The sequence below is a fragment of the Haliotis asinina genome, chromosome 14 (assembly GCF_037392515.1).
Source record: "Haliotis asinina isolate JCU_RB_2024 chromosome 14, JCU_Hal_asi_v2, whole genome shotgun sequence".
NCBI classification, from domain to species: domain Eukaryota; kingdom Metazoa; phylum Mollusca; class Gastropoda; order Lepetellida; family Haliotidae; genus Haliotis; species Haliotis asinina.
Window position 1 is genome coordinate 39,953,908 of NC_090293.1, and position 26,865 is coordinate 39,980,772.

Genomic DNA, 26,865 nt, shown 5'->3' on the forward strand with positions numbered 1-26,865 from the left:
TAGCCACGGCGGATCAAAAGTTGGGTATCAACCCCGATATTAACACCCCCTATATCCCACACATCCTACCACGTGAAACGGGTATAGTGGCGCCACCCCCGGAGTCTAAAGTTCATGTGGGGGTACCCCCCACACACCCCCATATTCAGGCCTCCAATCATATTGATAATAAAACGGCCCTGGTGGTTGGTGGGGTAGCTTTGGGACTTATTTGGTTAAAAATTTCTTAGCCGCTACGTACACCAGACCAGCCACGGCGACGATGGCTGCCCACAGGTTTTGACTGAGCCACGTGGCAGTTTTAGCCAGAGCGCCCAACAACCACGAGACGATGCTACCCAGGATGCCGGGAAGAGCTTCGGCGGCTTTACCAGCCAGTTTAGCTAGGCGTTCCCCGAGTTTTTTTATCCAGTCTTTAACACCACCGCCGGGGGTTCCGCCGCCGGCAGGCCCCACAGGGGTACCCCCTGTCAGTGACACCACCAGGGTTGATATGATGAAACCCAATGCAGTCAGAATGCTGGCGATGGTGATCCCTTGCTCCCGGAACAATATCCGAATCCTGTCTGCTAACGTGGTGTCTCGGTGGAGGACTTGATTGATGGTTTCCCGCACACGGTTGGTCTGGGATCGAAGCTTTTCTTTGTAGCCGGACGCTGTCTCCAACCAGGTCTGCCTTTCATCTTCCAAATTACGTATTCGTTCCTCGATGGTGGCTTTCATAGACTCGTCCTCAGTTTCACCGAGTTTTTTCTTTTCATAGGCGATGTGGTCGTCTATCTCACTCATTTTGGCCGTGCTTTTCCAGAGCTGACCACGAATGGTTTGCATCAACAGGTCCAACCCCTTCAGTTCCCGAAAGGTAATTTCGAGACCAGGGAAGGGCTTGTTCTCGTAGTCGGCCAACACCTTTTTAATATCATAAGTCATGTTTTGATCCGATGGGGCGTCCCTGATGCCTTCCAGACTTTGAACTAACTTCGGAGGAATCTTAGGTCGCGCGCCACCGTACTCTTTGAAGTTTAGTTCATCGCGGACAAAGTCCCTCCCATATTTACCGTCCAATGTTGATAAGGCAAGCGGTTTTCTCGTGTGTTTATGCATGAGATCGATCTCCGGGTGAGCTTTCAAACGCAGTGGGCCATTCTTCTCAACAAAAAACTTGGAATATTCCCTTCCCGACGCCTTGAGTTTGGATTTATTTTCAACTACGTTCTAATAATCGTCGACGGCGTCATTAATGATTTTGCCACTTAGCGAGAATGAGGTCTCCTGGTCATCATTGAATGCCTGGGCACTATCGTCCCACATATCATCCATAGGTATGTCTTCATCCATTAGTATTAAAAATATATTTCCTTTATATAACAATGTACGGCAGAAAATTAGATCCTTTCAGAAGATTGAGAGAGCCACTAGGCGCCAGAGCCGTGCGCCAGTCGGTGACCATCACCAACAATCCCAGCAAGATAGACCAGAATCAAACTCTGCTGGTTAGATTTCCAAACCTTGGTGAGAATGACCTCATTGTACCAGGCACTGTTCGACTGGCGTTCAATATCACGTTGACCTCCGACAACGACAAACGCGAGCTAGTGCGGAACGTGGGTCGAGCTATCATCAAGAAAACGACCGTCAAGATCAGCGGTAACGAGGTGCTGAGTATCGACGACAACGACGTGTTTCACTGCTACGGGGATCTCTGGAAAAGCGAGGGAGAACGAGTCAATGATGTGTACCAGGGTATCAGCAAATCAACCCGGTCGCGTATAGGGTATGCCTTCACGACAGACCAGCTAGACAAGCTATCGGACGGTGAAAAGGCCATCGCTCGAGCATACGGGAATCGATTCTGCGTGCCGCTCGACTTCGAGTTGCTCACGGGACACGCGCCGTTTTACCAGGCCGCGCTGGGTGATAGGCTCGAATACGAGCTCACGTTTAACGACTATAGCAAAGTAGTGCGTACGCCGAACGGTGATGAGGCCAGTTATGCCATAGATAACATCTCTCTGGAGTTCGACATGGTCACTAGCCCGGAGCTGGCCAGGCAGGTTCGAAGCCGGTACTTTGGGAAGATGGCTATCCTGTACGATCGCGTACTGAGGCATAGATCAGTTGTGCGAGATAAGAGCGACACTGTGTGGAATATCAACCTGAACGTGCCGGCGCGATCGATGAAAGGTATCCTGGTCGTCCCCGTGGAGGATTACGAGCCATTCTGGAGGGACAGCGAGAAGTTTTTCAACCCCGAGATTGAAAAGGTGGAAGTGACCATCGAGGGCGTGCCCAACCAGCTGTTCAGTCATGGTATGAGACCACACCAGCAGTGGGATGAGATAAAAAAGCTACCAGTGGGGGATTACATAACAAAGGACCTGGACCTCGGCTCCGTGCAGATCGGTGAATACCTGACCACCAAGTACGCCCTATGGTTGGACATGCGATCCACGGATGATGATAAACTGCACGGTAGCGGGCGCCGTATAGATAACGGCAGCGAAGGGATAACCATCCAGATTACTAAGAAGGCTCAACCCGCTGGTAAGTTGAAATTATATCTGTACGTTATTATGGACGCGCAACTTAATATAGACAATGGGAGATTCGTGCAAGCCATCTACTGATGGGGGGTACCCCCCCACACCCCCCAACAATAAACAGTCCCCACTGCCCCACCTCCCCACTGACCCACACTGCGCCATAGTGTGCGGGCAGACTGGCTGTGGGAAGACAGTTTTCGTGTTGGATATGTTGGAGGGTTACTACAAGGATGTGTTCGATAACATCGTTATCATGTGCCCTACTCTGAGCATGAATAAAACGTACGCGCGACCTTGGGTGATGACGGACCCGGACGTACACAAAATCGACCCTGGAACACGCCTGCAGGACTGGTTGAAAGCTCTTCACGAGAAATTTAAAGGGGAACCGACGCTGTTTATACTGGACGACTGCAGCGCTAATCGCGAGATAACAAAAAAGAGAGACATGCTATCGTACCTGGCCTTCTCCGGCCGGCATGCAAATCACAGCGTCTGGGTGCTAACGCAGAAGTTCAACTCGGTGTTGAAAGACCTCAGGGAGCAGACGCGATGGGTGGCCTTATTTCACTGCAAGGACAGGGATTCGTTCGAGGAGTGTTTGAGAGAGAACGATGTGATGAGCAAATTAGAACGGGAACGGGTGAAGAAACAGCTCGCTGAAACTAAACACGCTAAGCTCGTGCTCAAGACCGACCAACCAGTAGCATATAGGGTGTGCTAAAGCTAAGCAAAGCTTAGCAAAGCTAAGCAAAGCTAAGCTTCATTTCTCTGTGTTTTGTCTGCATCGGGTATTATATAGTTAAAACTAAATCTTACTTGTTATATTATAAGATGGAGTGTGAGGAATTGCTCGAACAATTGTTGGTACCTGGGGTAGTGGATGATGATAAGCGAGAGAAACTGGTGGAGTTGGCTGTTGGCGGCAAAGCCAAACATTACTTTGGAGACTACACTCCGGATAAAATTCACAAAATGTCAGCCGAAGAAATCGATAAGCTGTACGCTAGATACGAGTCCCGGCTCAGAGCAGAAATGACAAAGACAATAGGATCGGCTATGACCCAGATATACACCGGTATTGTATCATACTTCCTTCCCATTCCACCAGAGCGCCGACTTTACCTGTGGGAGGACCTCGAGAAAGACCCTTTTATCGAACACGCCGTGCGTTCTATCAGCTGCGGGCTGTACCACAAATATGGTATGTTGTTGGCTCCAGTGACGGCGGCGATTATCACGGCAAAGCATTGTCAATTTGAGAGAAAAAATAATAATAATAGTATAGATGGATACTGCTCCCGAGGTGATACCCCCCCACAGTGAGGGAAACCCCAGTGGGGGTACCCCCAACAGTGAGGGAAACTCCACTGGAGGAAACCCCCACAGTGAGGGAAGTGACCCCTTCACAGGAACCCCCAACAGTAACCAGGCAGAAGAATCCTAAGAGGGTAGCTGCCGGTAAAAAACGGTGGTGTAACCAACATAAAATTATTACAGTGACCAACCCAACCCGACTGTTGTTGGTTGTAGGCGTAACTGCTGTCTTGGCTATCTCGTGGTTATATACACGTGAGGGACGTGGGGGAAACGTGGGGGTATTCCCCAACAGTGAGGTGGTACCTCCCACTGTCGACCCGCATATCATGTTATAATTTAAAATATTTTTACATGTACATAATGTCTGAGGGGAAAACGTTCGTCAACGACGCATACCACGCCACAGTGGTCGCCAGTCTAGCAGTAGGGTACGCTCGGTTGACTAAAATGGTGCTTAAACAACCAACTATCAAGCTAGATTTCAACCTGCAGGATATGGGTATGCTCATAATGAACCTTGGTATGGCGATGGCCACAAAAGACATCCTAGTAAAACAAGGGATAATACCTGATAATATAATGAAATAAATATAGGATGGCCACGATAGCTATGATGGTCGGTGGGGCGTTAGTGAATGCCCTGGCATTTTCCGGGAGTAATTTCCTCTTCTCGAAACTACGAGATGACCACGCGGCTGAAATACAGGAAGAAAGGAAGCGGCACGATCTCGCTACTGAGAACTTACAAAAGGCACAGGCCGAGTACGCTAAAAAACGCCTCCAGAGGATCGATTTTATTAACGAACAACTCCAGCGTGAAAACCATGCCGTTCAAACATTCAACGATGTCGATGAAGCAATGAAAGAATACTACCTACTAACTGGTAAACGATTGGAACCGCTCAATAAACCCACACTCGCTCAGTACTACACACCATCCAAGGGACAAATGAATCGTGAACTGGGCTTCATAGTGTTGGGTATAGCAGCTACTGCGTTGGTTGCGAAGCAATTAAATTAAATACCTATATAAGTAAACATGAGACCCGCTCCATACCGATGCGAATACATACTTATGGGGAAGACCGAGGCCTGTGGTAGGAAATGCAGGAATCAGGGGTTCTGTTGTTTCCATATGGGAAGTCCTAACTACACGTGTTCTGTGTGTTGTATCGGGGTTAAAGGGCACTACTGTCTATGTAAAGCTCACGGAGCGAACGTAGTCAGACATCAACTCATCTACGAGAATAAAAAGGACTACATAAAAGAACGTAGGCGACTGCTCAAGATAGACTCCAAATAAATGTTTTACTCAGCCACATATTTTTATCAAGGGTTACCTCCCTTTACTGTGACCCAATTAGACATTGGTTATGTTAGGTGTAAACACTATGACTACTGTACGCGAGCTTAAGCGGGTCGCAAAACAGAGAGGTGTGATCGGGTATTCTCGAATGCGGAAGTCAGCATTGTTGAGATTACTAGGTTTAGAAGCCCCTCCTACGGTAAAACAATTAAAAGCTCAAGCAAAACAGCTTGGATACACGGGTTATTCAAACCTGGGGAGAGCCGGGTTAACCGCATTGTTATCACATACCCCCGTAGCACGTCCCACTGTAAAACAACTGAAAGCCGAGGTACACGATTTGGGTTTAGGCGGGTATTCCCGTATGAGAAAACCACAGCTTGTAGAATTATTACGACAGAATAGAGCTATTGACCTACAGTTCGTGCGCACTGAGCGCGCTGTAGGCAACTATTTGAGAGGTTGGCGCATGCACGTTGAAACATAGAAACATAGACATTACAGATATCAAGCCTCTGATAGCTGATAAGGTCAACCAGGAACTAAATAACCTAGGAAGTATCAAGTTTCAGATCACAGTGAAAATGTCGCTTGATAAGCAGGTTGGGGGCCCCACAGGGGCCACTGAGTATGTTCAGCCTTACTTCCGAGGTAAACAAGAGGTCGTCACACATACAGAGACCATTGACGCATCAATCGATACCAGTTTTCAGCAGATACGAGAATACCTAGAACGCTACACACACTTGGGGTCTGGGTGGGCTGTAGATAAAATCGATAATGTCTATCTAGACATAGCTAACTACGTGCCATTCAGAGGCGGGTCATACCTAGCCTTGCCCCCCTACTATAGGAACAAACATGCCATAGTAAACGTTAAGAATAGAGGAAACGATTGCCTGAGGTTAGCTATCAGGTCAGCCTTATTTCCAGCTGACACTAATCCGAACAGGTCTTCTAATTATCCTCAGGATGATGGGCTCAACTGGGATGGTATAGATGAACCCACCCCCATATCCCAGATCACTAAAGTAGAAAAACAGAATAATCTGGCTATAAATGTCTTTGGGCACGAAGGTAACACAACAATAGTACACAGGGTCAGCGAAGTGAAGGATCGCCAAGTTATCAATATATTCATGATCCAGCGAGGTGACAAGTATCACTACACATGGATAAAACACTTTAGCAGGCTGTTGTATGACCAATCGGCACACAGAGAAAAGACCCACCTCTGTGAACGATGCCTACATGGCTTCACACGAGCTGATTTATTAGAATCCCACCGGGATGATTGTCAAGGTGTGGGGCAGACGGCCATACGAGTCGACATGCCTAAGGAAGGTGATAATATCCTAAAATTCAGTAACCACAAGAACCAAATGTCTGTGCCTTATATCATATACGCCGACTTCGAAGCCTTGGTGGTGGGGGATTCCCCCACACAAGAGCATAAAGCCTGTGGGTTTGGATACATTATCGTCCGTTGTGACGGGGAAACGAAAGCTCCGGTAGTGTATAGGGGCCCTGACGCGGCTGAAAGGTTTCTAAAGTGTTTGCAGGAGGAAGAAAAAATTATTAGGAATACATTGTATAGAATCGCTCCCATGTGTATGACCCGAGTCGACAGGATAGCTCACGCTAGTAGCACTAACTGTCACGTGTGTGACTCACCACTTAACGATGATTCGGTGAGAGATCACTGCCACATAACTGGTAAGTATAGAGGCGCCGCTCACAGCACGTGCAACCTCAAGCTTAAAATCAACCCTAAGACAATAAACATCCCCGTTGTCTTTCACAACTTGAGAGGGTACGACTCACACTTGATCATGCAGGCCATCGCGAAAATCGATGGTAATATAACGTGCATCCCCAACAACATGGAGAGATACATCTCCTTCAGCTTAAACGGACTTAGGTTCATTGACTCGTTTCAGTTCCTCCTGTCGTCACTCGACAGTCTGGTCAAGGCCAACAATACCTTCCCTATCACCGATCGATACACAGACGCCGAGACTAGACCCCTGCTTATGAGGAAGGGTGTGTACCCCTATGAGTACATGGATAGTTGGGTCAAGTTCACCGAGACCAGACTACCCCCTATTGACTGCTTTTATAGCAAGCTGAATGAGGCGTCCGTCTCACGAGATGATTACTCGCACGCGACTAACGTATGGAATAAACTGGGTTGTAAGAACCTGGGTGATTATCACGACCTGTACTTGAGGACAGATGTACTGCTGTTAGCCAACGTGTTTGAGACGTTTAGGCGAACGTGTTTCAAGCAGTATAAACTCGACCCCGCATGGTATTACACCAGCCCAGGTCTGTCGTGGGACGCCTTGCTTAAAAAGACCGGAGTTAATTTGGAATTGCTCACAGATTACGACATGCACCTATTCATTGAGAAAGGCTTGCGAGGTGGGATTTCCATGGCATCCAAACGATACGCGAAAGCAAATAATCAATACGTGAAAGGTAACGATCCTAACAAGCCAACCAATCACATTCTCTACCTCGACGCAAACAACCTGTACGGCTGGGCCATGAGCCAGTATCTACCTACAGGGGGATTCGAATGGGTACCCCACGTTGATGTTATGGGGGTTGCACCAGATTCGAACAAAGGGTATATCCTCGAGGTTGACTTAGAGTATACCAAGGAATTACACACATCACACAACAGCTACCCCCTGGCCCCCGAACGTATGAGGGTTAACCCAGACTGGATGTCTGAGTACCAACATAACTTGTTAGGTGGGCGTGTGACAGACGTTGAAAAACTCGTGCCTAACTTAATGAATAATACTAAGTACATCATTCACTATCGCAACCTACAGCTGTACCTGTCGTTGGGTATGAGGCTGACCAAAATACACAGGGTGCTCATGTTCGACCAGAGCCCATGGATGGAGCCCTACATCAGAATGAACACAGACCTACGAAAAAAAGCCACCAGTGATTTTGAGAAAAATCTCTACAAGCTCATGAACAACTCGGTGTTTGGTAAGACTATGGAGAACCTGAGGAAACGCGTGACCGTGAAGCTGGTTCGGTCGAGTGAGGAAGACAAGCTCAGGAGATTGATAGCCAGTCCGGCATTCAACCGTAGTAAGATATTCACAGACAACCTGGTTGCCCTACACATGAAGAAAAGCTACATAAAATTCAACCGGCCTGTTTACGTGGGGATGAGCATCCTCGATTTATCCAAACACCTGATGTACGACTTTTACTACAACGAGCTCAAGAAACAGTACGGTGACAGGTGTGAAGTGCTGTACACTGACACGGATTCCCTGCTGATGGAGATTCGAACCGAGGACGTGTACGAGGACATGAAAAAACACCTCGATTTATACGACACCAGCGACTACCCTAAGACCCATACCATACACAGTACGGTAAATAAAGAGGTCCTAGGTAAGATGAAGGACGAGTGTGCTGGCACGCCCATAGCTGAGTACATAGGTTTCAGACCTAAGATGTACTCCATACTGAAAGCCGACAATAGTGAGATCCGGAAGGCTAAGGGGGTTAAGAAGTATGTGGTGAAACAACACATCAAACACGCCAGATTCAAGGAAGCCCTGTTCAAGACCCGTACCTTTAGGCATAAAATGAACACACTTAGAAGTGATGGACATAAGATATACGGACTGACTATAAACAAGACGTCCCTGTCGCCTATGGACACGAAACGTTGGATAGCTATTGATGGGATAAACACATACGCGTATGGACATGAAAAAATTTGAGGTTATTTACTACAGCCCGCGTGGGTACTGGAAAGGAGCTAGCGCAGTAGATAAACTAGCTAAAATAGCGCGAGTACCCCCGGAGGAAGCCAAAGCGTGGCTTGAAAAACAAGCCCTGTGGCAGATCTATTTGCCGGCACCACGCTACGTGCCTAGAAGGAGGTTCGGTATTAACATACCTAATAGCGTTCACCAGGCAGACCTACTGTTCCTACCCCACGACAAGAGGTACAAGTATGCCTTAACCGTAGTGGACGTAGCCAGTCGTTACAAGGAAGCCGAACCCTTGACCACGAAAGATTCGGCCCAGGTAGCCAGAGGATTCGAACGCATATACAAACGCAGTCCGCTGACGTGGCCAACAGAGCTGCAAGTTAACCCCGGACGGGAGTTCATGGGTGCCGTGTCACAACTGCTAGCCAAACACGATACAAAGGTCAGGCGTGGCACGGCCGGAGCCCATCGCAGCCAAGCCATAGTTGAGAGATTTAATAGGACTTTGGCTGAGCACTTGTTCGGCCATCAGTATGCTAGGGAGATGGTCACCCCTGGAAAACGATCGACTGAATGGGTCACGAGGTTACCCAAGGTGGTGTCGGCAATCAACCATGAAGTCACCCGTCTCACCGGTAAGAAACCGGCAGACGCTATCAAACTAAAATCAATAGTTGCAGAGTCGGCCGCTCCATTGCGTGGGAAGGAGAAACAGATACCAGATAGGGCCCTAGTGAGGTATCTATACCAGCCGGGGGAACACGAGGGTGATAGCCGTAAGCGGGCCACCGATCCTATATGGTCAGTCAAAACTTACAACATAGATAAAGTGGATATGAAAGCCGACGAACCTAACTTATACTACTTGAGGGATGGGCCGGGTAGGGGGTTTGTAAGAGAAGAATTATTGATCGTACCGTACGGCACAGTGTTACCTCCAACACACGTTAAGTAGTAGGGGTAATAATAGCAAGAGCTAAGGGCCCAACCAAAGCCTTATTTAGTAAATAAGGCTTTGTAGAGACTTTTCTTGAAAGTGTTTTAAAACCCCCATTGTATATACTACTGTTCTTTCCTCTGTGTCCAGCACTCAGTTCTTCACTGACTCACATGGATCATAGTGCCATACAGAGGGATCATGACTGCTTTGACAGCAGATAATCTTTATTGACAGTCAGTCTTCATGATGACATTCAGCAATGCTGACATGATGGGATAAATAGGGCTTGTAATTCTTGCGAGGTGGTACTTTCGGTAAGCTGGTCCCTGGCTACCTTTGCATATCAGCTTGCAATATGCATGGCAGGGCCCAACTAACTTCCACAACCAGATTTCTGATGACAAGCATATATATTCAAGAACCACTCCTGCTTCCAGTTGTGTGCCTGGCAAATATGACTTGACTAGACCTGACCAAGCGTACTTTCTTTGTCACTGGGAGTACTAAGGTCTCCCACTGAACCTTGACCTGCTTATGGGCCCTGTGAGTGAGTGAGTGAGTGAGTGAATTTACGCCGAATTTAGCAATGTTCCCGAAATATCATGGGAGGGGACACCAGAAAAAGGGCTTCACACATTGTACCCATGTGGGGAATCAAAACCTGGGTTTTTGGTGTGACGAACGAATGCTTTAACCACTGGGCTACCCCACCATCCCATTGGGACCTATGAGATTCCCTATGAAATCACCAACATACAGCAGTGGGCCCAGACATTATTCGGCTAATATCAAAACATTATTTGTCGTCTTCATCTCTTCTTAATATTTAGTATGTTAAATCAAGCAGATCCTATACTGATACAAATATTCACTGGTCAATGAGAATATGACATTCTGATCAAACCTCAAGCATAACAACTTCCTTACCTCGTGAGTATAATGTTTCAGTAAGATTCTTGTACCACTGTATAAAAACATCACACTCATGAAATAAAGAAGTTGTTATCCATAGAGTTTTCTAGAATGCATTTCCCAGCTTCTAAAATGCCACTCAAAGAAGTGAGTGAGTGAGTGAGTGAGTTTAGTTTTACATCGCACTTAGCAATATTCCAGCTATATGGCGACGGTCTGTAAATAATCGAGTCTGGACCAGACAATCCAGTGATCAACAACATGAGCATCGATCTGCGCAATGGGGAACCGATGACACGTGTCAACCAAGTCAGCTAGTCTGACCACCCGATCCCGTTAGTCGCCTCTTACGACAAGCATGGTCACCTTTTATGGCAAGCATGGGTTGCTGAAGGCCTATTCTACCCCGGGACCTTCACGGGTCCCACTCAAAGAAGAGATCATGACAAGCACCACTTAGCATCAATTCAAGTTACCAATGGAAGCAGTTATAGAGTAACTTCACCACAGCAGGCTAAAGGTAGAACAGCTAGACATATCAGTAGTAGAGAGGGAGTGATAAATGCCAGTCAGCACTATCGTCAATAACTAAGTGGGGACCAGCAGAACGAGTGCTAAGTCTGTAACCATTGAGTAATCACCTGACAATTAAGCAATTATGGACAATGTATGAGGTCTACCCATTGTGAGGAAAAGTGTGGTGGGTAGAGTAGGACCACCCGCTCTACCTGTAACAAACCCTGCCCTTGTGATTGTTAAAAAAATTAAATGCTATTGAAATGCATACTATGCCAAGTCTAATGTCTGCACAATGCCATGAGGCAATTGGAATGTCTCAACAACAAGTGGCTGCACAATTCCACTGCCACCGGAACACCATTTCTGCCTTGGTTAGACGCCACCAGAACACAAATGACATCATAGATCAGCCACGTTCTGGACATCCACGTGTAACAATGCCAAGACAGGACAGGTGAATAAAGGTGACCCATCCTTGCCACAGGTTTCAGACTGCAGTGATGACTGCCCAGAGCATCCCAGGACTTTGCCATATCCACCCCAACACAGTTCGAGAACGTTAACGTCATCACCACAACTTCCCGCCTTACAACCTATCCTGACACGTCATCGACAAGCTCACCGAATGTGGTGCCGAAATCATGTCCGAAGACACTTGTTTTTGGTGCAGAAACGTTGTTTTTACAGATGAGTTCAGATTTAACATTTCCCATAGCGATGGACGTTAATGTGCCTATAGACGTGTGGGAGAATGTTATGCACAGGCCTATGTATTGGAGAGGAATTGCTTTGGTGGTGGTTCCCTGATGATTTGGGGTGGAATAACAGCACGCCAAGGAACTCCTTTGGTGATTGTTCACGGCAACTTAACTTGCAAATTTACCAGATCTCTCTGGTGAGCGTGTTTAGGATGAGATGGATCGACGTCTATGCCGTCTTCCTCTCCACCAAATAACATCCTTGACCTTGCAACAGAACTTGAGAATCAGGTGTGACATCCCACAAGCTTTCCTTGCACGCTTGATAGGCTCTATGCATTGACAATGCACTGCTGTTCTCAATGCTGATAGTGGACATACCCGTTATTGAGCTTGTGGCATGGTCGTTTGACCCCTTTCCCGCTTGTGGACTCATGACATCATTGTGATTGACTTTTCAATTGAAATTCTACCTTTGTACCTTTGACATTGTGATATCAACTGGGATAATATTTTGACAATGCACAGTTCCTTTATGTGGCTAGTATATAAAATGACACACAACCAGGCCAGTCACCAAGTCTGACACAATTGTGGATACAATGTTAGATGGATGTGGGACTGAGGTACTGGGACATACACTCCTGAAATCCTTCTGGTACCCTCACAAAAATTAATGAAGAAATTGAAGTATATAGCTGAAAATACCGTTATAAACCTGAAAAAAAACCTGATTATAGAATTGCCTCATTGACTCATCTTCAACTCCAAGGTCTGGAGACAACGCCGTTACTTGCCAGGTAGATGACATTTACCTGTCAGGATCCCCACCTGGATGGGGTGTCCTTACCCAAACTGTGGTATACTCCCGTACTTCTGTCCTGACAATAGGGGATGCACAAGAGGTAAAGTGTCAGTACCTGGGGGCCCTTGGAGTTTTACCGTCGTTCCTTCAGCAACCACAAGACGATGATCTTCGTTTAATAGTTTAAGACTGTGTTGCTGGTCAACCCACTCTGTGGTCACTCTATAAGACTTCAGCAGCAAAGCTTCCATCTTGAGCCAAATGCTGGTGCTTTTTAAGATTCCGTGTGACCAAACACCAAGAGTGGGAGCACACCAGACTCTCGTACCTGGGCTTTGGTACTGCTTAAAGCTGGGTCCCTACATCACAGCCAACACCCTCTTCCTTGTGGCCATTGGTCACCAAACCGTAACCCTGCCAAACTTTTTCACCCTCCCCTTCTATTTTGTACCCCCAATACCATATTTGTAAGACTGTGAGGTGGATTCCAAGAAACTCAAAGTTTCTATCTACTAACCATATATGTCTCATGGAATACTATGAACTGCTACCGAGGTCCTCTGACAAGTTGCTCCATCTTAATAGTAAAGTCATTTCCCTTTACCTCATCTATGAATCATCTCAACTTGATCCAACAAGCTCTAACGACCTACTTTCGTACTTATTTCCTCCACTACCGAATACCTACCTCCCAGACCTTGTTTATTATTTCCTACCTCCCAGGCGTTATTTATTTCATATTTTAAATATATTATTACATCCTCTTGTTATTCATATCTCATCACACCTCATATCACCTGTTATTAATAATATCATTTGCAGATCTAAGTATTATAATAATTATAAATTCCATGACTATGATACGTTACTATTATAACAATAATCATTATTTCATGCCTATGATATTCATAGTAATAACCAAAATACATCTGAATTGAATAACATCAGTATTGTACTGCAGGTTTTAGAGGAGTGTAAAGGGACAGGACGGCGAAGAAACAAGAATGGATGCCTTTCCAAGCTGTGTCATCTGTTAATCAATAAATCTGCTCTGCAGACATGGAATTAGGAGTGCTGCATTAAATGTCACCAATGTCATATCAGCAGATACGAGCTTGAATCACCTCTACCACTGCACACCGTGTACATGTTGACTTCATCAAGATATCTTTCAGTTATAATCCACCCAACACACAGAACTGATAAGGTAGGCCTTCCATGGCACAGAGTGGAAGATTATTCAGCAGTCTTTGTGTGACAGGATCTCAAATCTTGTCTCTGTGTTACAGGATCTCCAGTCATGTCTCTATGTGACAGGATCTTTGGTCTCTGTATCACAGGAACTCCAGCCAAATCTCTGTGTGACAGGATCTCCAGCCATATTTCTGTATGGCAGTATCTCCAGTGAAGTCTCTAGGCAACATAATCGCTAGTCATGTCTCTAGGAGACAGGATCTCCGGTCAAGTGTCTATGAAACAATATCTCCAGTCATGTCTCTATGTGACAGGATCTCCTGTCATGTCTCCATGGAGTAAGTGAGTGAGTTATTTCAGCTCCTTGGTGGTAACTGATCAATGACAGGATTTCTAGTCAAGTCTCTAGCCAACAAGGTCTCCCGTCATGTCTCCATGCAACAGGGTCTCCAGTCATGTCTCCATGCAACGGGGACGCAAGTCATGTCTCCATGCAACAGGGTCTCCAGTCATGTCTCCATGCAACAGGGTCTCCAGTCATGTCTTCATGCAACAGGGTCTCCAGTCACGTCTCCATGCAACAGGGTCTCCAGTCACGTCTCCATGCAACAGGGTCTCCAGTCATGTCTCCATGCAACAGGGTCGCCAGTCATATCTTCATGCAACAGGGTCTCCAGTCATGTCTCCATGCAACAGGGTCTCCAGTCATGTCTTCATGCAACAGGGTCTCCAGTCACGTCTCCATGCAACAGGGTCGCCAGTCATGTCTCCATGCAACAGGGTCTCCAGTCACGTCTCCATGCAACAGGGTTGCCAGTCATGTCTCCATGCAACAGGGTCTCCAGTCACGTCTCCATGCAACAGGGTCGCCAGTCATATCTCCATGCAACAGGGTCTCCAGTCACGTCTCCATGCAACAGGGTCGCCAGTCATATCTCCATGCAACAGGGTCTCCAGTCACGTCTCCATGCAACAGGGTCTCCAGTCACGTCTCCATGCAACAGGGTCGCCAGTCATGTCTCCATGCAACAGGGTCGCCAGTCATGTCTCCATGCAACAGGGTCTCCAGTCACGTCTCCATGCAACAGGGTCGCCAGTCATATCTCCATGCAACAGGGTCTCCAGTCACGTCTCCATGCAACAGGGTCGCCAGTCATATCTCCATGCAACAGGGTCTCCAGTCACGTCTCCATGCAACAGGGTCGCCAGTCATATCTCCATGCAACAGGGTCTCCAGTCATGTCTCCATGCAACAGGGTCGCCAGTCATATCTTCATGCAACAGGGTCTCCAGTCACGTCTCCATGCAACAGGGTCTCCAGTCATGTCTCCATGCAACAGGGTCGCCAGTCATGTCTCCATGCAACAGGATCTCTAGTCAAGTCACTATGAGACAGTATCTCCTGCGATATATCTCCATGTGGCAGGATTTCCAGTCAAGTCTCTAGCCAACAGAGTCTCCAGTCATGTCTCCATACAACATAACCTCCAGTCATGTCTCCATGCAACAGGGTCTCCAGTCATTTCTCCATGCAACAGGGTCGCCAGTCATATCTCCATGCAACAGGGTCTCCAGTCACGTCTCCATGCAACAGGGTCGCCAGTCATATCTCCATGCAACAGGGTCTCCAGTCACGTCTCCATGCAACAGGGTCGCCAGTCATATCTCCATGCAACAGGGTCTCCAGTCACGTCTCCATGCAACAGGGTCGCCAGTCATATCTCCATGCAACAGGGTCTCCAGTCATGTCTCCATGCAACAGGGTCGCCAGTCATATCTCCATGCAACAGGGTCTCCAGTCACGTATCCATGCAACAGGGTCGCCAGTCATGTCTCCATGCAACAGGGTCGCCAGTCATATCTCCATGCAACAGGGTCTCCAGTCACGTCTTCATGCAACAGGGTCGCCAGTCATATCTCCATGCAACAGGGTCTCCAGTCATGTCTCCATGCAACAGGGTCGCCAGTCATATCTCCATGCAACAGGGTCTCCAGTCACGTATCCATGCAACAGGGTCTCCAGTCATGTCTCCATGCAACAGGGTCTCCAGTCATATCTCCATGCAACAGGGTCTCCAGTCACGTATCCATGCAACAGGGTCTCCAGTCATATCTCCATGCAACAGGGTCTCCAGTCACGTATCCATGCAACAGGGTCGCCAGTCATGTCTCCATGCAACAGGATCTCTAGTCAAGTCACTATGAGACAGTGTCTCCAGTGATATATCTCCATGTGGCAGGATCTCCAGTCAAGTCTCTTCCCAACAGGGTCTCCCATCATGTCTCCATGCAACAGGGTCTCCAGTCATGTCTCCATGCAACAGGGTCACCAGTCATGTCTCCATGCAACAGGGTCTCCAGTCACGTCTCCATGCAACAGGGTCGCCAGTCATGTCTCCATGCAACAGGGTCTCCCGTCATGTCTCCATGCAACAGGGTCTCCAGTCATGTCTCCATGCAACAGGGTCGCCAGTCATGTCTCCATGCAACAGGGTCTCCAGTCATGTCTCCATGCAACAGGGTCTCCAGTCATATCTCCATGCAACAGGGTCTCCAGTCACGTATCCATGCAACAGGGTCGCCAGTAGTGTCTCCATGCAACAGGATCTCTAGTCAAGTCACTATGAGACAGTGTCTCCAGTGATATATCTCCATGTGGCAGGATCTCCAGTCAAGTCTCTTGCCAACAGGATCTCCAGTCATGTCTCCATGCAACAGAATCTCCACTCAAGTCTTAGGGCAACAGGATTTCCAGTAAAGTCTCAAGAGACAGTATCTCCAGTCATGTCTCTATGTGCCATTCAAGTATCAAGCACACTGGATCTCCAGTCATGTCTCTATAAGACAGTGTCTCTTGTCATGTATCAATGTGACAGTATATCCTGTTATGTCTCCATGGAGTAAGTGAGCCAGTTATTTTAGCTCCTTGGTAGTAACTGATCAACGAAAGATACAGATTATGTTTAATATTGTTATTGATACTCTTCTCGCACCTGTTAACATCAGTGACTGCCTCGAACATGTGGTTGCTGAGGTTTATTTATGAGGCAACAGTCAGTAAACATTGGGGGCATTCAGTCAGTAGTGGACATGATAACCAACAATATGACTGGTGTATTGTAAATGCCACTTTAGACTAAAACATTGATTTCTAAACTAACTCTAATGTGTCAGGTGAGAAAGAAACTGATCACAGAACATGCTATTCAATAGCTCAACTCAATCAATCTGGGGATGAAAAAGGTAATTACTTTGGTATCTGCTGAGTCAAGTAGGTAATGGCAGACACCACAATGTTTTGTGCTAATCAGTGTGTTATTTCTGGCCAATCACGCATGTAGATCACCACTAACTACAAAGGTCAAACAATCATTCCAAGATCCACTGTGCACACACTACCAGCCTCACACGCAGATCTTTGTATAACCACGTCTCTGATTAGTCTTTCTGCTGTCAATAATTAATGTGTCATTGTTCAATCACAGTACCCCCTACTACAATGTTAGCATACATCTGAAACAGTGCAACTGTTGGTGTAACAGGAGAACTGCCCCCTGGGGGTTTGCTGTACAGTATTACTCTATACACATGCACATGGAACCACAGAACCTTATGTAGCCACAGACTTGCCACACATGTGGTGTTGCGCAGTGGAACTGAAATCTTTAATGATGTGTCGAAGTGTGCTACTTGGGGAACTAAACATGACTCTCTTGTCTAAATAGATGAAATAATCTAAACAACAAACATGGGGAACTAAACAGGAATCTCTTATAACAAATGCTAACGGGGTAGGACACTTAATGTGAAACCTTTAAATTCTATTATCTATGCTATCAATTAGTATTGCAATATTGCTGCTCTGTTACAGCTAGCTATATGCTACTTCTATATTGATGAACTATGAAAATTCTATTTAACTATCTAGCTACATCCTACCTGGACAAGCTAATGGTACAAATTGTGATGAACAGCAGCCTAACTCACCTAAATATACCAAATCTGTGCACACACTGACCAATTCGACCGTTTCCCACGTGGTCTGAGGGCGCGTGAAAAAACATGCTTCTCAGTAATTGTGTGTTTGCGCGATCCATACATGTTTGGTCTCCAGACCATGTTGTTTACACTGTGATATACAGTTTATAATTGTGTTTATCATTATGCTATGAGTGATGACTTAACGCACATATAAAGTAAGTTGCACTGGGCCCACATATATATATTGCCTGCCTATGTTAAAGGTCACATGCAACCAAAAAGTCAAACATAATTAAAACACAGTTATCACTTATTCATGAAATATAAAATGTACTGCTGATTAAGAAAAAACAAATAAACAAAATTATAAGCGTATGATCGCAAATCGGAAATGCAATATTTTGTACTTGGGTTTACCTCTCTTGAAATGAAGCAGCTGCGATACCGAACACAGTCAGAGCTAGTGGGTGTGCACTCAAGTGTAACAGAACTTTCTCGCTGGCCACAAGTTCCTTCAACAATACACTTAGCTGGCTCTTTGTTTATGGCTTATAAGTTGTGCATTGCATATTGTCATTAGCAGAAACACAGACAGACATATAAGTGTCAATAAACCAGACATTGATTTTTCTCTGTGACAATCTGCTTATCACAGTCAACATGTGTTTGTTTTTGTTTTTTTCATGTTACAAGTCATTCATATGCTTGTTTGTGTACACAAACAAGATCAGACTACTGCTCATGACCTCATACTTTGGGTAGGCATACTGTTTCAAACCTATTCACTGCGCGTATGTTATGAGTGCAGTGCACCATAGCTGTTGAAACCACTTTTTCACCCGATTTTTTTTAACCGTTTGAACTCTGGTTTCTTTTTTTCATCACATTTTTTTTTTTTATGATTTCATAGGTTGAATTGGCATTTTTGATGATTTGTTTCAGTAAGTCCTTACCAAATGGTATCAGAATCTGCAAAGTTGCATTTTACGCTGCATGTGACCTTTAAAAGGTGCTACCCTAAAGCTAACTGGACAGCATCTGGCCTGAGAAACAGTCAGTGAAACAATAATGCTGGTGTATGTGGTCACAAAGAAACAAGTAACATATAGGGTGGTTTACACTGTGTGAAGTGGAACAACTCACTCAGTGCCCTTCATAAAAAGAAATGTTGTCTCTTAGAATGTCTGCAGTACTAACCGATGTGATCCAAGCTGGCAATGAAGCATAGCACTTTTTGCCATTCTTTGCTTGTAAACAGAATATCTCTGTCACAGATACCTATCAGGACATGACACAGTTGTGCCAGCACTATCAACATCAACGCATCCCCACAGCTCTCACAACAGCCAGCAGGTACTGAATCAAAGCATGGAAGCTGTCAAACACAGACAGGGTCTTTTCAAGCCAATCATCTTTCTCTCATTATACAGGATATTGCTTCATCTCACAGAAACAACAAATATTATCATGGCAATTGTATACTGTTAAAAATGACCATCTATGTTATTAACATGCATGCATGTGCACATGAACAACAGACGTGCACATGAACAACAGACACACACATGCATAACCCCATACTCAACTTCCTCACTTGCACACACACACACATCCAACCCTATGTTGGTGAGGTGATTGTTGTCTCAAATGTCACATATCATGACATCCCCTCATATCCTCAGTTTCACTTTGACATACTGTACCATGGCAACACTCCAGAATAAGTGAAATAGACCTTTTTTGTGTCATGTGCAAAAAGCAGGTGCCCTCATAACATGACAGTGTAGCAAACGTCATGGAAGCTGACTTCCCACACATGTTATACATCATGCACATAAACAGTCACTACACAAGAAGTCATTAGGTACAACAACCAATATTAACGTCTTGAGACTAGGGAAAGACTTCATTATATACGTTTCCAGTGAATTATGAAACTGGGAATCTGAATCACTTGAAATGCATCATAGTACAAAGTTTGCCTACAAACACTTAACATACATTATGAAAAATCAAACATATATTAAAACTTTAAATCAATCATAAATATTTCTAATTTCACTTTTTACCACAGCTTTTCATGGGACTCACAGATACACACAGACACGCACACATGCATGCATGCACAGACACAAAATTTCAAAACGAGAGTGTATATGGATATGGTGGTAAAAATTCCTTGGTGTGTACATAATTAATAAATATTTACCAACATATATATGTAGTCAAGGGCATCACACATTATATATGAACTACATGTACCAAATACTGGAACAAAGATAAGCATTGATGACAAACATCTGATACTAAAATGTTTGTAAAACTCCACAACACATCCTAAAGTTGGTCATTGGACACAGTAGCACCAGACATATGTGGAAGGCTCATTGCTAATTCTGACAATTTAAAGGTAGCAACATTATTCTTTGTGAACCATTTCTTAAATCTGCGCATGAGACAGTTGTAATTTACTTTACTTCATCCACTGCTTGTGTGTGAACTAGTAATGTGGGGTCTTTCATGCGGAACACTTTAGTTTGTTTTTCAGGATTAAACAATGACCCTCCATGCTAACCTAGTCTGTCATATAGACCCTGAAGCAAATTATATAAAAGATAACCCATGCTAGTCTAGAAAATTGGCAAGTCTAGATTTCTACAGCTTCATGATCTGAAAATAAGATAACATGAACTTTATTGAAGAAAATCTCAGGGTACAGTTTCATTATATTTTATTTTACATAACATGAACATTTTATTCTGTAAAGTATGTTCATTTCAGAGACTAGTTATTAGTCTAATGCTAACTATACATGATTGTAAATGCTCACCTCCTACATCACAACATCCATAGAATGTTACAGACTGAAAACTTCAGTCCAGACCACCTATTTCTGCTGTTCCCTGGCATGATATTGCAGGAACATAGGTAAAAGCAGTGTAAAACCTCACTCACTCACTCACTCACTCACTCAATGCAGACCACTGAACATATCTGTGACACGAAGACAAATGAAGGAAAAGAGTGAAACAGGAGTGGGGCAGACTCCCTCAAATACATTTGGGAAGACTCTTAGCCAGCATGCTAAGTTAAGTGAATGAAGAATATAGTGGTATTGTATATACGGCTATTCCATTATAAAGATCCTATGATATGGATTTACATGATGTGGAAATGAACGTCAAGTATGCACAAATGTAGAAAAAGGGGACTGAAAACCACTACATATCTATGACTTTGCGAAGTGTTTGGTTGTTTCTTTGAGAGCAGTTACTTGCATCATTTCACCCATCAGTCCACATGATTAATCATTCATTACAGGCTACTAAAAATATATCCAAACATGCAGTTCTGTACACATTTACTTCATAGGACCTCACATTGCCTGCAAGGACTCTAAAAACTAATAATCAATGATCCCTGGGAACCAAATTTGTGTGAGTTGAGTTAAACATATCCTGCATATAGTCCTTCAAGACTGATGGCAGTTATAGTATTTCATGTATTCAACTCTTAACATTGTAGTTAATCTCTGAGTGTTTTCTCCATTTCAATGGTATCTATCTTGCTTATCACAAACCAGACTTATTATATACTAGTATCTGGGTAGGTTGTGTTAGATAAAACTGACTATTATGCCAGACCTAAAACAACCAGTCCAGATTAGTTTTAATGTCAGCCCTAACACAATCAATCCAGAGTTATAAGTGTGGTTCTAATGGCAATCGTAACACAACCAATCTAGATATATAAGTATGCTTATAATGTAAATCCTTTCACAACCAATACAGTTATATATGTATGGTTTTAATGTCAATCCTACCACAACCAATCCAGTCATAAAAGGATAGCTTTACTTCAAATCACAACACAATAATCCACTTAAAAGAGTTTGTTCATATAATAAGTATCTGTGAGCATTTGATCGATGATGTAAGTCTGTGGGTTTGGTAGTGAACCCAACAGTCACAAGGAAAGTTTCCAATGTATTTTATTCAATGTAACACAATCTGCCATGAACAAATATATTTGCAAGAATGCATATGAAACCATCCCCTACAAATAACTGAATGTCATGGTCGATAATCACTATAGGATGGAACAGGAAGGTCACAGAAGACCATCTCCAGTCCCTCACTTTGTTTCCATTTAAACTGCATAAGAAAAGCATGACATATGGATGTCACCTGATGAAGGAGCAAGCATACACTCTGTGTTATTCACAATAAAGAAGTTGACATCAAGAAATATTGCTTTTCTTATGTATTCCACTTCTGAATGCCCTTCAAAGATTTCACTTAAATTGCAGACAAAACCTTTAGAAAAATTTTAGCTGGTCTCACAGGCATTTCTTACATTTTGGTGGATTGCAAAGTAGGCATTTCTTACAACATGGTGGATTGCAAAGTAGGCATTTCTTACAAGATGGTGGATTGCAAAGTAGGTGTTTCTTACAACATGGTGGATTGCAAAGTAGGCATTTCTAACAAGATGGTTGATTACAAAGTAGGCATTTCTCACAAGATGGTGGATTGCAAAGTAGGTGTTTCTTACATGGTGGATTGCAAAGTAGGCATTTCTCACAAGATGGTTGATCACAAAGTAGGCATTTCTCACAAGATGGTGGATTGCAAAGTAGGTGTTTCTTACAACATGGTGGATTGCAAAGTAGGCATTTCTCACAAGATGGTTGATCACAAAGTAGGCATTTCTCACAAGATGGTGGATTGCAAAGTAGGTGTTTCTTACAACATGGTGGATTGCAAAGTAGGCATTTCTAACAAGATGGTTGATTACAAAGTAGGCATTTCTCACAAGATGGTGGATTGCAAAGTAGGTGTTTCTTACAACATGGTGGATTGCAAAGTAGGCATTTCTCACAAGATGGTTGATCACAAAGTAGGCATTTCTCACAAGATGGTGGATTGCAAAGTAGGTGTTTCTTACAACATGGTGGATTGCAAAGTAGGCATTTCTAACAAGATGGTTGATTACAAAGTAGGCATTTCTCACAAGATGGTGGATTGCAAAGTAGGTGTTTCTTACAACATGGTGGATTGCAAAGTAGGCATTTCTCACAAGATGGTTGATTACAAAGTAGGCATTTCTCACAAGATGGTGGATTGCAAAGTAGGTGTTTCTTACAACATGGTGGATTGCAAAGTAGGCATTTCTCACAAGATGGTTGATTACAAAGTAGGCATTTCTCACAAGATGGTGGATTGCAAAGTAGGTGTTTCTTACAACATGGTGGATTACAAAGTAGGCATTTCTCACAAGATGGTGGATTGCAAAGTAGGCGTTTCTTACAACTTGGTGGATTGCAAAGTAGGCATTTCTTACAAGATGGAGAAGTACAAAGCAGATGTGGTGTTATCATGGATAACAATTTCTTTGTTGTACTGTACATATGATGTTGCATTGCATATCTTTATATAGCTGAAAAGGCAGCTCAAAATCAGAATCAAACTTCATGGCAGACATTTCAATGACTCACAAAGGACTGACATATCTTCATGGAACTAACACATGAGGGCTTATCTATTTGCTATTGATCTGTGTTCATAAATTGTGTACAGCACTTTGTAAACATCCACCAGTCAAGCAATGTGTCAATCTTGAGATGATGTGTACACTCAAATCTTGCCAGCAGCCAACCTGGGTTAGAGAGATTGGAAAGGAAGTACGACAGTAGGGATGAGATGATACTCCAGAGACAGAGACAGATGTTGGTAAATCCTTGTGTGATCAGTGTTTCATGTTACTAAGGCTTAATTATCCAGTTCAACCTTATCTACTTGTGTGAAGGTTGGCACACAGTGGGGACTAAGTGCATGGCTAGTCACATGATTTAGTAATGTTCATATGGTGAGGAACATCTCCAGCAGTGAAATGCCACCAAACCTTATCAATTATGTAGAAAGCAATTTCCAGTACCCGATTCCACAGTCAACAAAGACAGGCCAAGACAGGCCAAGACAGGCAGTCTGTGTGTGTCACTGGTACAAGCTACTGAGCTATGATCAATAACCAGTATTAGAGCATCCTGAAATCTCTCACTCACATGACAAAACAAACACCTCACCTTGTTTCCTGTCAGTCAGATGACACTGCAGGCCAGTGCAATAAAGCCTGCTGCGAAATGACAATCCTCCACACAGCCAGCTAGCCTCTTGCAGCTCCCTGTTCTCTCACACTACACAAGATCACTACACAATTAACACCACCCACAGCTTGCAATTGCAGCCACTACACAAATTCTTCACATTTTTTTCCTGCCAGCTAAGTAGCTAGGTTGATAATGTGAGTAATATTAACTTTGCTACTGGGGGTTCCACTTACATAGTTCTCAACATGATACACTACTACCAGTTTTCAATGAAAACAACATGTTGCTGATGAAGTAAGCTGAAGCCAAGTTACCATGCATGACACAGTATTAAGGATTCAGCGTGTTGTGAGCACGTGTGTGTAGTCCGTGGCTGTCTACATTAGGTGATGATCCCGTGCATAACACGCCAGCTTATACAAGTGAATGTCAAAGGCAAACTTGCTCCAATCCTCTAGCACTGGCCAATAATTCATTAACTTAATGTCAACACATGTGATCCATGGTTTCAAGCTAGTTCAGCCATCATGATGTATTTAAATCCAGCTGACATTTGGATTAGTTGGCTGCTGAGAAAAATACTTGCAGCCTAATTTGTGAATTATACTGCTCTCACAGTGTGTGAAGTAATATAATGTAATGGCATTTTGTAATAAGAGGCGGTGGGTACATTCTCCAGCCCTGACTGCTGACTGCAATAGTAAGAAATCTCCAACACAGTGTAACATTATGTTTATATGCCAACTTTTATAGATTGTTTGCATGCTGAACATTCATGAGTATGCGTGGTTGTTGAACCTTATCTCATAGCATGCACATATGTTTACTGTGATGTGATTTGTACATCAAATACTATGGTATGTATCCATTATATTTTCGGTGTAGAATGGTTTAGAAAAGTAAGCTTTTCAATATATGCTATAAATATCAAATGTAATAATGCACTCCCCTTTCAGAACAGTGATAAGAACAGGAGGTCATTCATTCTTCTGGAAGAGAAATCCCAAAACTTCTGATTTTGTGGAAAAGCTTTTTTTTTTAATAAGCATTTTCCTGGCACGATACATGGTGAGATACTGATGGTTCACTCTGTATCGCTCGTCAAAATCTGCTGGGTCTTTGATATCAGTATCTTGTGTATCTGCAAAGATGAAAGCCTCCACCTTTCTCCTCATGCCACCAAGGATCCCGTAGATATGATCCTGAGAAAACTGCCACTACTTCCCATGTAATGCTGCCTCCAGTTCACTAACATTTTGTACAAGAGGAACCCTTACTTTCAAACACCTGGCATGTCCCAGAGAATGTCCGAGAATTGGTTGGTGGGGTTCAGATAAGGGCTCCTCGCTGGTCTCTGAGAGTCTCAGAAGATTGTTCCGCAGGAATTCTCCCACAGCAGGGTAATGATGTGGCTTAGTGTTGTTGTCCATGAATTTGGAGCTGGTAGCAAATGTGTGGTTATCAAAATATACTACAAAAAAAACATTGATCGAGAATGTCCATGATATAGTGCTGTCCACAAACAATTCCTTGTACAGTCACCAACGTCAGCTTACAGTCATTTGATACACATACCCACAACATACCTGATCCTCCACCAAATGGGACAGAAGGATGAATGTTCCTCTACAGATGAGCAGTGTGAATGCACCTCCAAACTCTCAGGTGACTATGCATAATATGAAGTGGAACCTGCTTCTGCCTGACCAATGGTTCACTCTCCTGGCCTAGAGATTTAAATGCAGGTGGTGATGTTAACAAGGAGAGTGGGAATATGATGACCCTTCAGGACCTAAACCCCTAAAGCCTTGAGACAGTTACACACAGTCCTGGTTGACCAACATCTGTTGGGTGCCCAAAGATGCTTGAAAAAGGTGCTCATGGAAAAGGGTTCACGTCATACTGCATTCATCCACTGGAGTAGTCTTCCTTGGTCGATTCTTGGTTGTTTACCGAAAGCAAGATCTGATTGTGTGCACGGTTTCAGATTCGCAAAATAATGTCATTGGCTTTGGAAAGCTCACAAATTTTCCCCTGAAAGTTTTCTTCTTTCTGATCTTAACTCACAGCATTTTACAGACATTCAACAAATTTCCCCACATATAAATCCATTTTTTCACTGTTTCTCTTTACTTTTATGCAAGATGGAATGAAGTAACTTGCATACCTGGGGATTTGTTGACCTAATTCAGAAACAATCAGCATGATAAAGCAAGAAATTGGCAACCAAACCTTGCAATATTGACTCTCTCAAATCCTGTTATAAGCATCACATCACACGATCCTATGACAAAATTACATCAAAAGTGATCAAGTGACAAGCACATTTGTTTTTAGTTTAACATGATGTTACAACTTCTTCCAGCTAAGCTTGACAAAGATACAAGGATGTGTGTTGAAATGTCGCACTCATGACATAAAAGAAATTGTTGTCAATAAAGTTTGTTTAGTATAGTGTATATCAAGTATGCCATGGTGGTGAATCTCACATTACTGTAAACCTGACCCAGTGATGATCAGAAGAATTCTCTACTGCACATCCTAGACAGGGTTGTTGTACCACATTTCAATGACAATCCAGTCTTCATGGACAACATCGTAGGAAACATTGTGCATGTGCATTTGGCGTCGTCTCTCAGGATGAAGCTGTTGCAACTTGCATGCTATGAATCCAGATCTTAATGCCACAGAGCTTGTTTGGGCAATATTAAGTATTGAAATATGCCATCCATCAAGAATGGAAGGCAATACCTCAGTGTGAAATTCAACATCTCTTAAAGTGA

General features: G+C 44.0%; 2 protein-coding genes across 2 annotated transcripts in view; one reads left to right on the top strand and one right to left on the bottom strand.

Moving 5' to 3' along the window:
* The window catches only part of LOC137261849 (spectrin alpha chain, non-erythrocytic 1-like), a 315,782-nt gene extending 291,607 nt beyond the window's left edge, over positions 1-24,175 (bottom strand). Inside the window, exon 1 of the mRNA XM_067799651.1 lies at positions 24,059-24,175. The gene's annotated coding sequence lies outside the window, so the exon portion shown is untranslated. The remainder of the gene's footprint in view (positions 1-24,058) is intronic.
* Positions 14,374-15,369, top strand: LOC137260787 (uncharacterized). Its single transcript, XM_067798356.1, has one exon. It carries the CDS (start codon positions 14,374-14,376, stop codon positions 15,367-15,369), a length of 996 nt encoding a protein of 331 aa, XP_067654457.1.
* Positions 24,176-26,865: the final 2,690 nt, after the last annotated feature.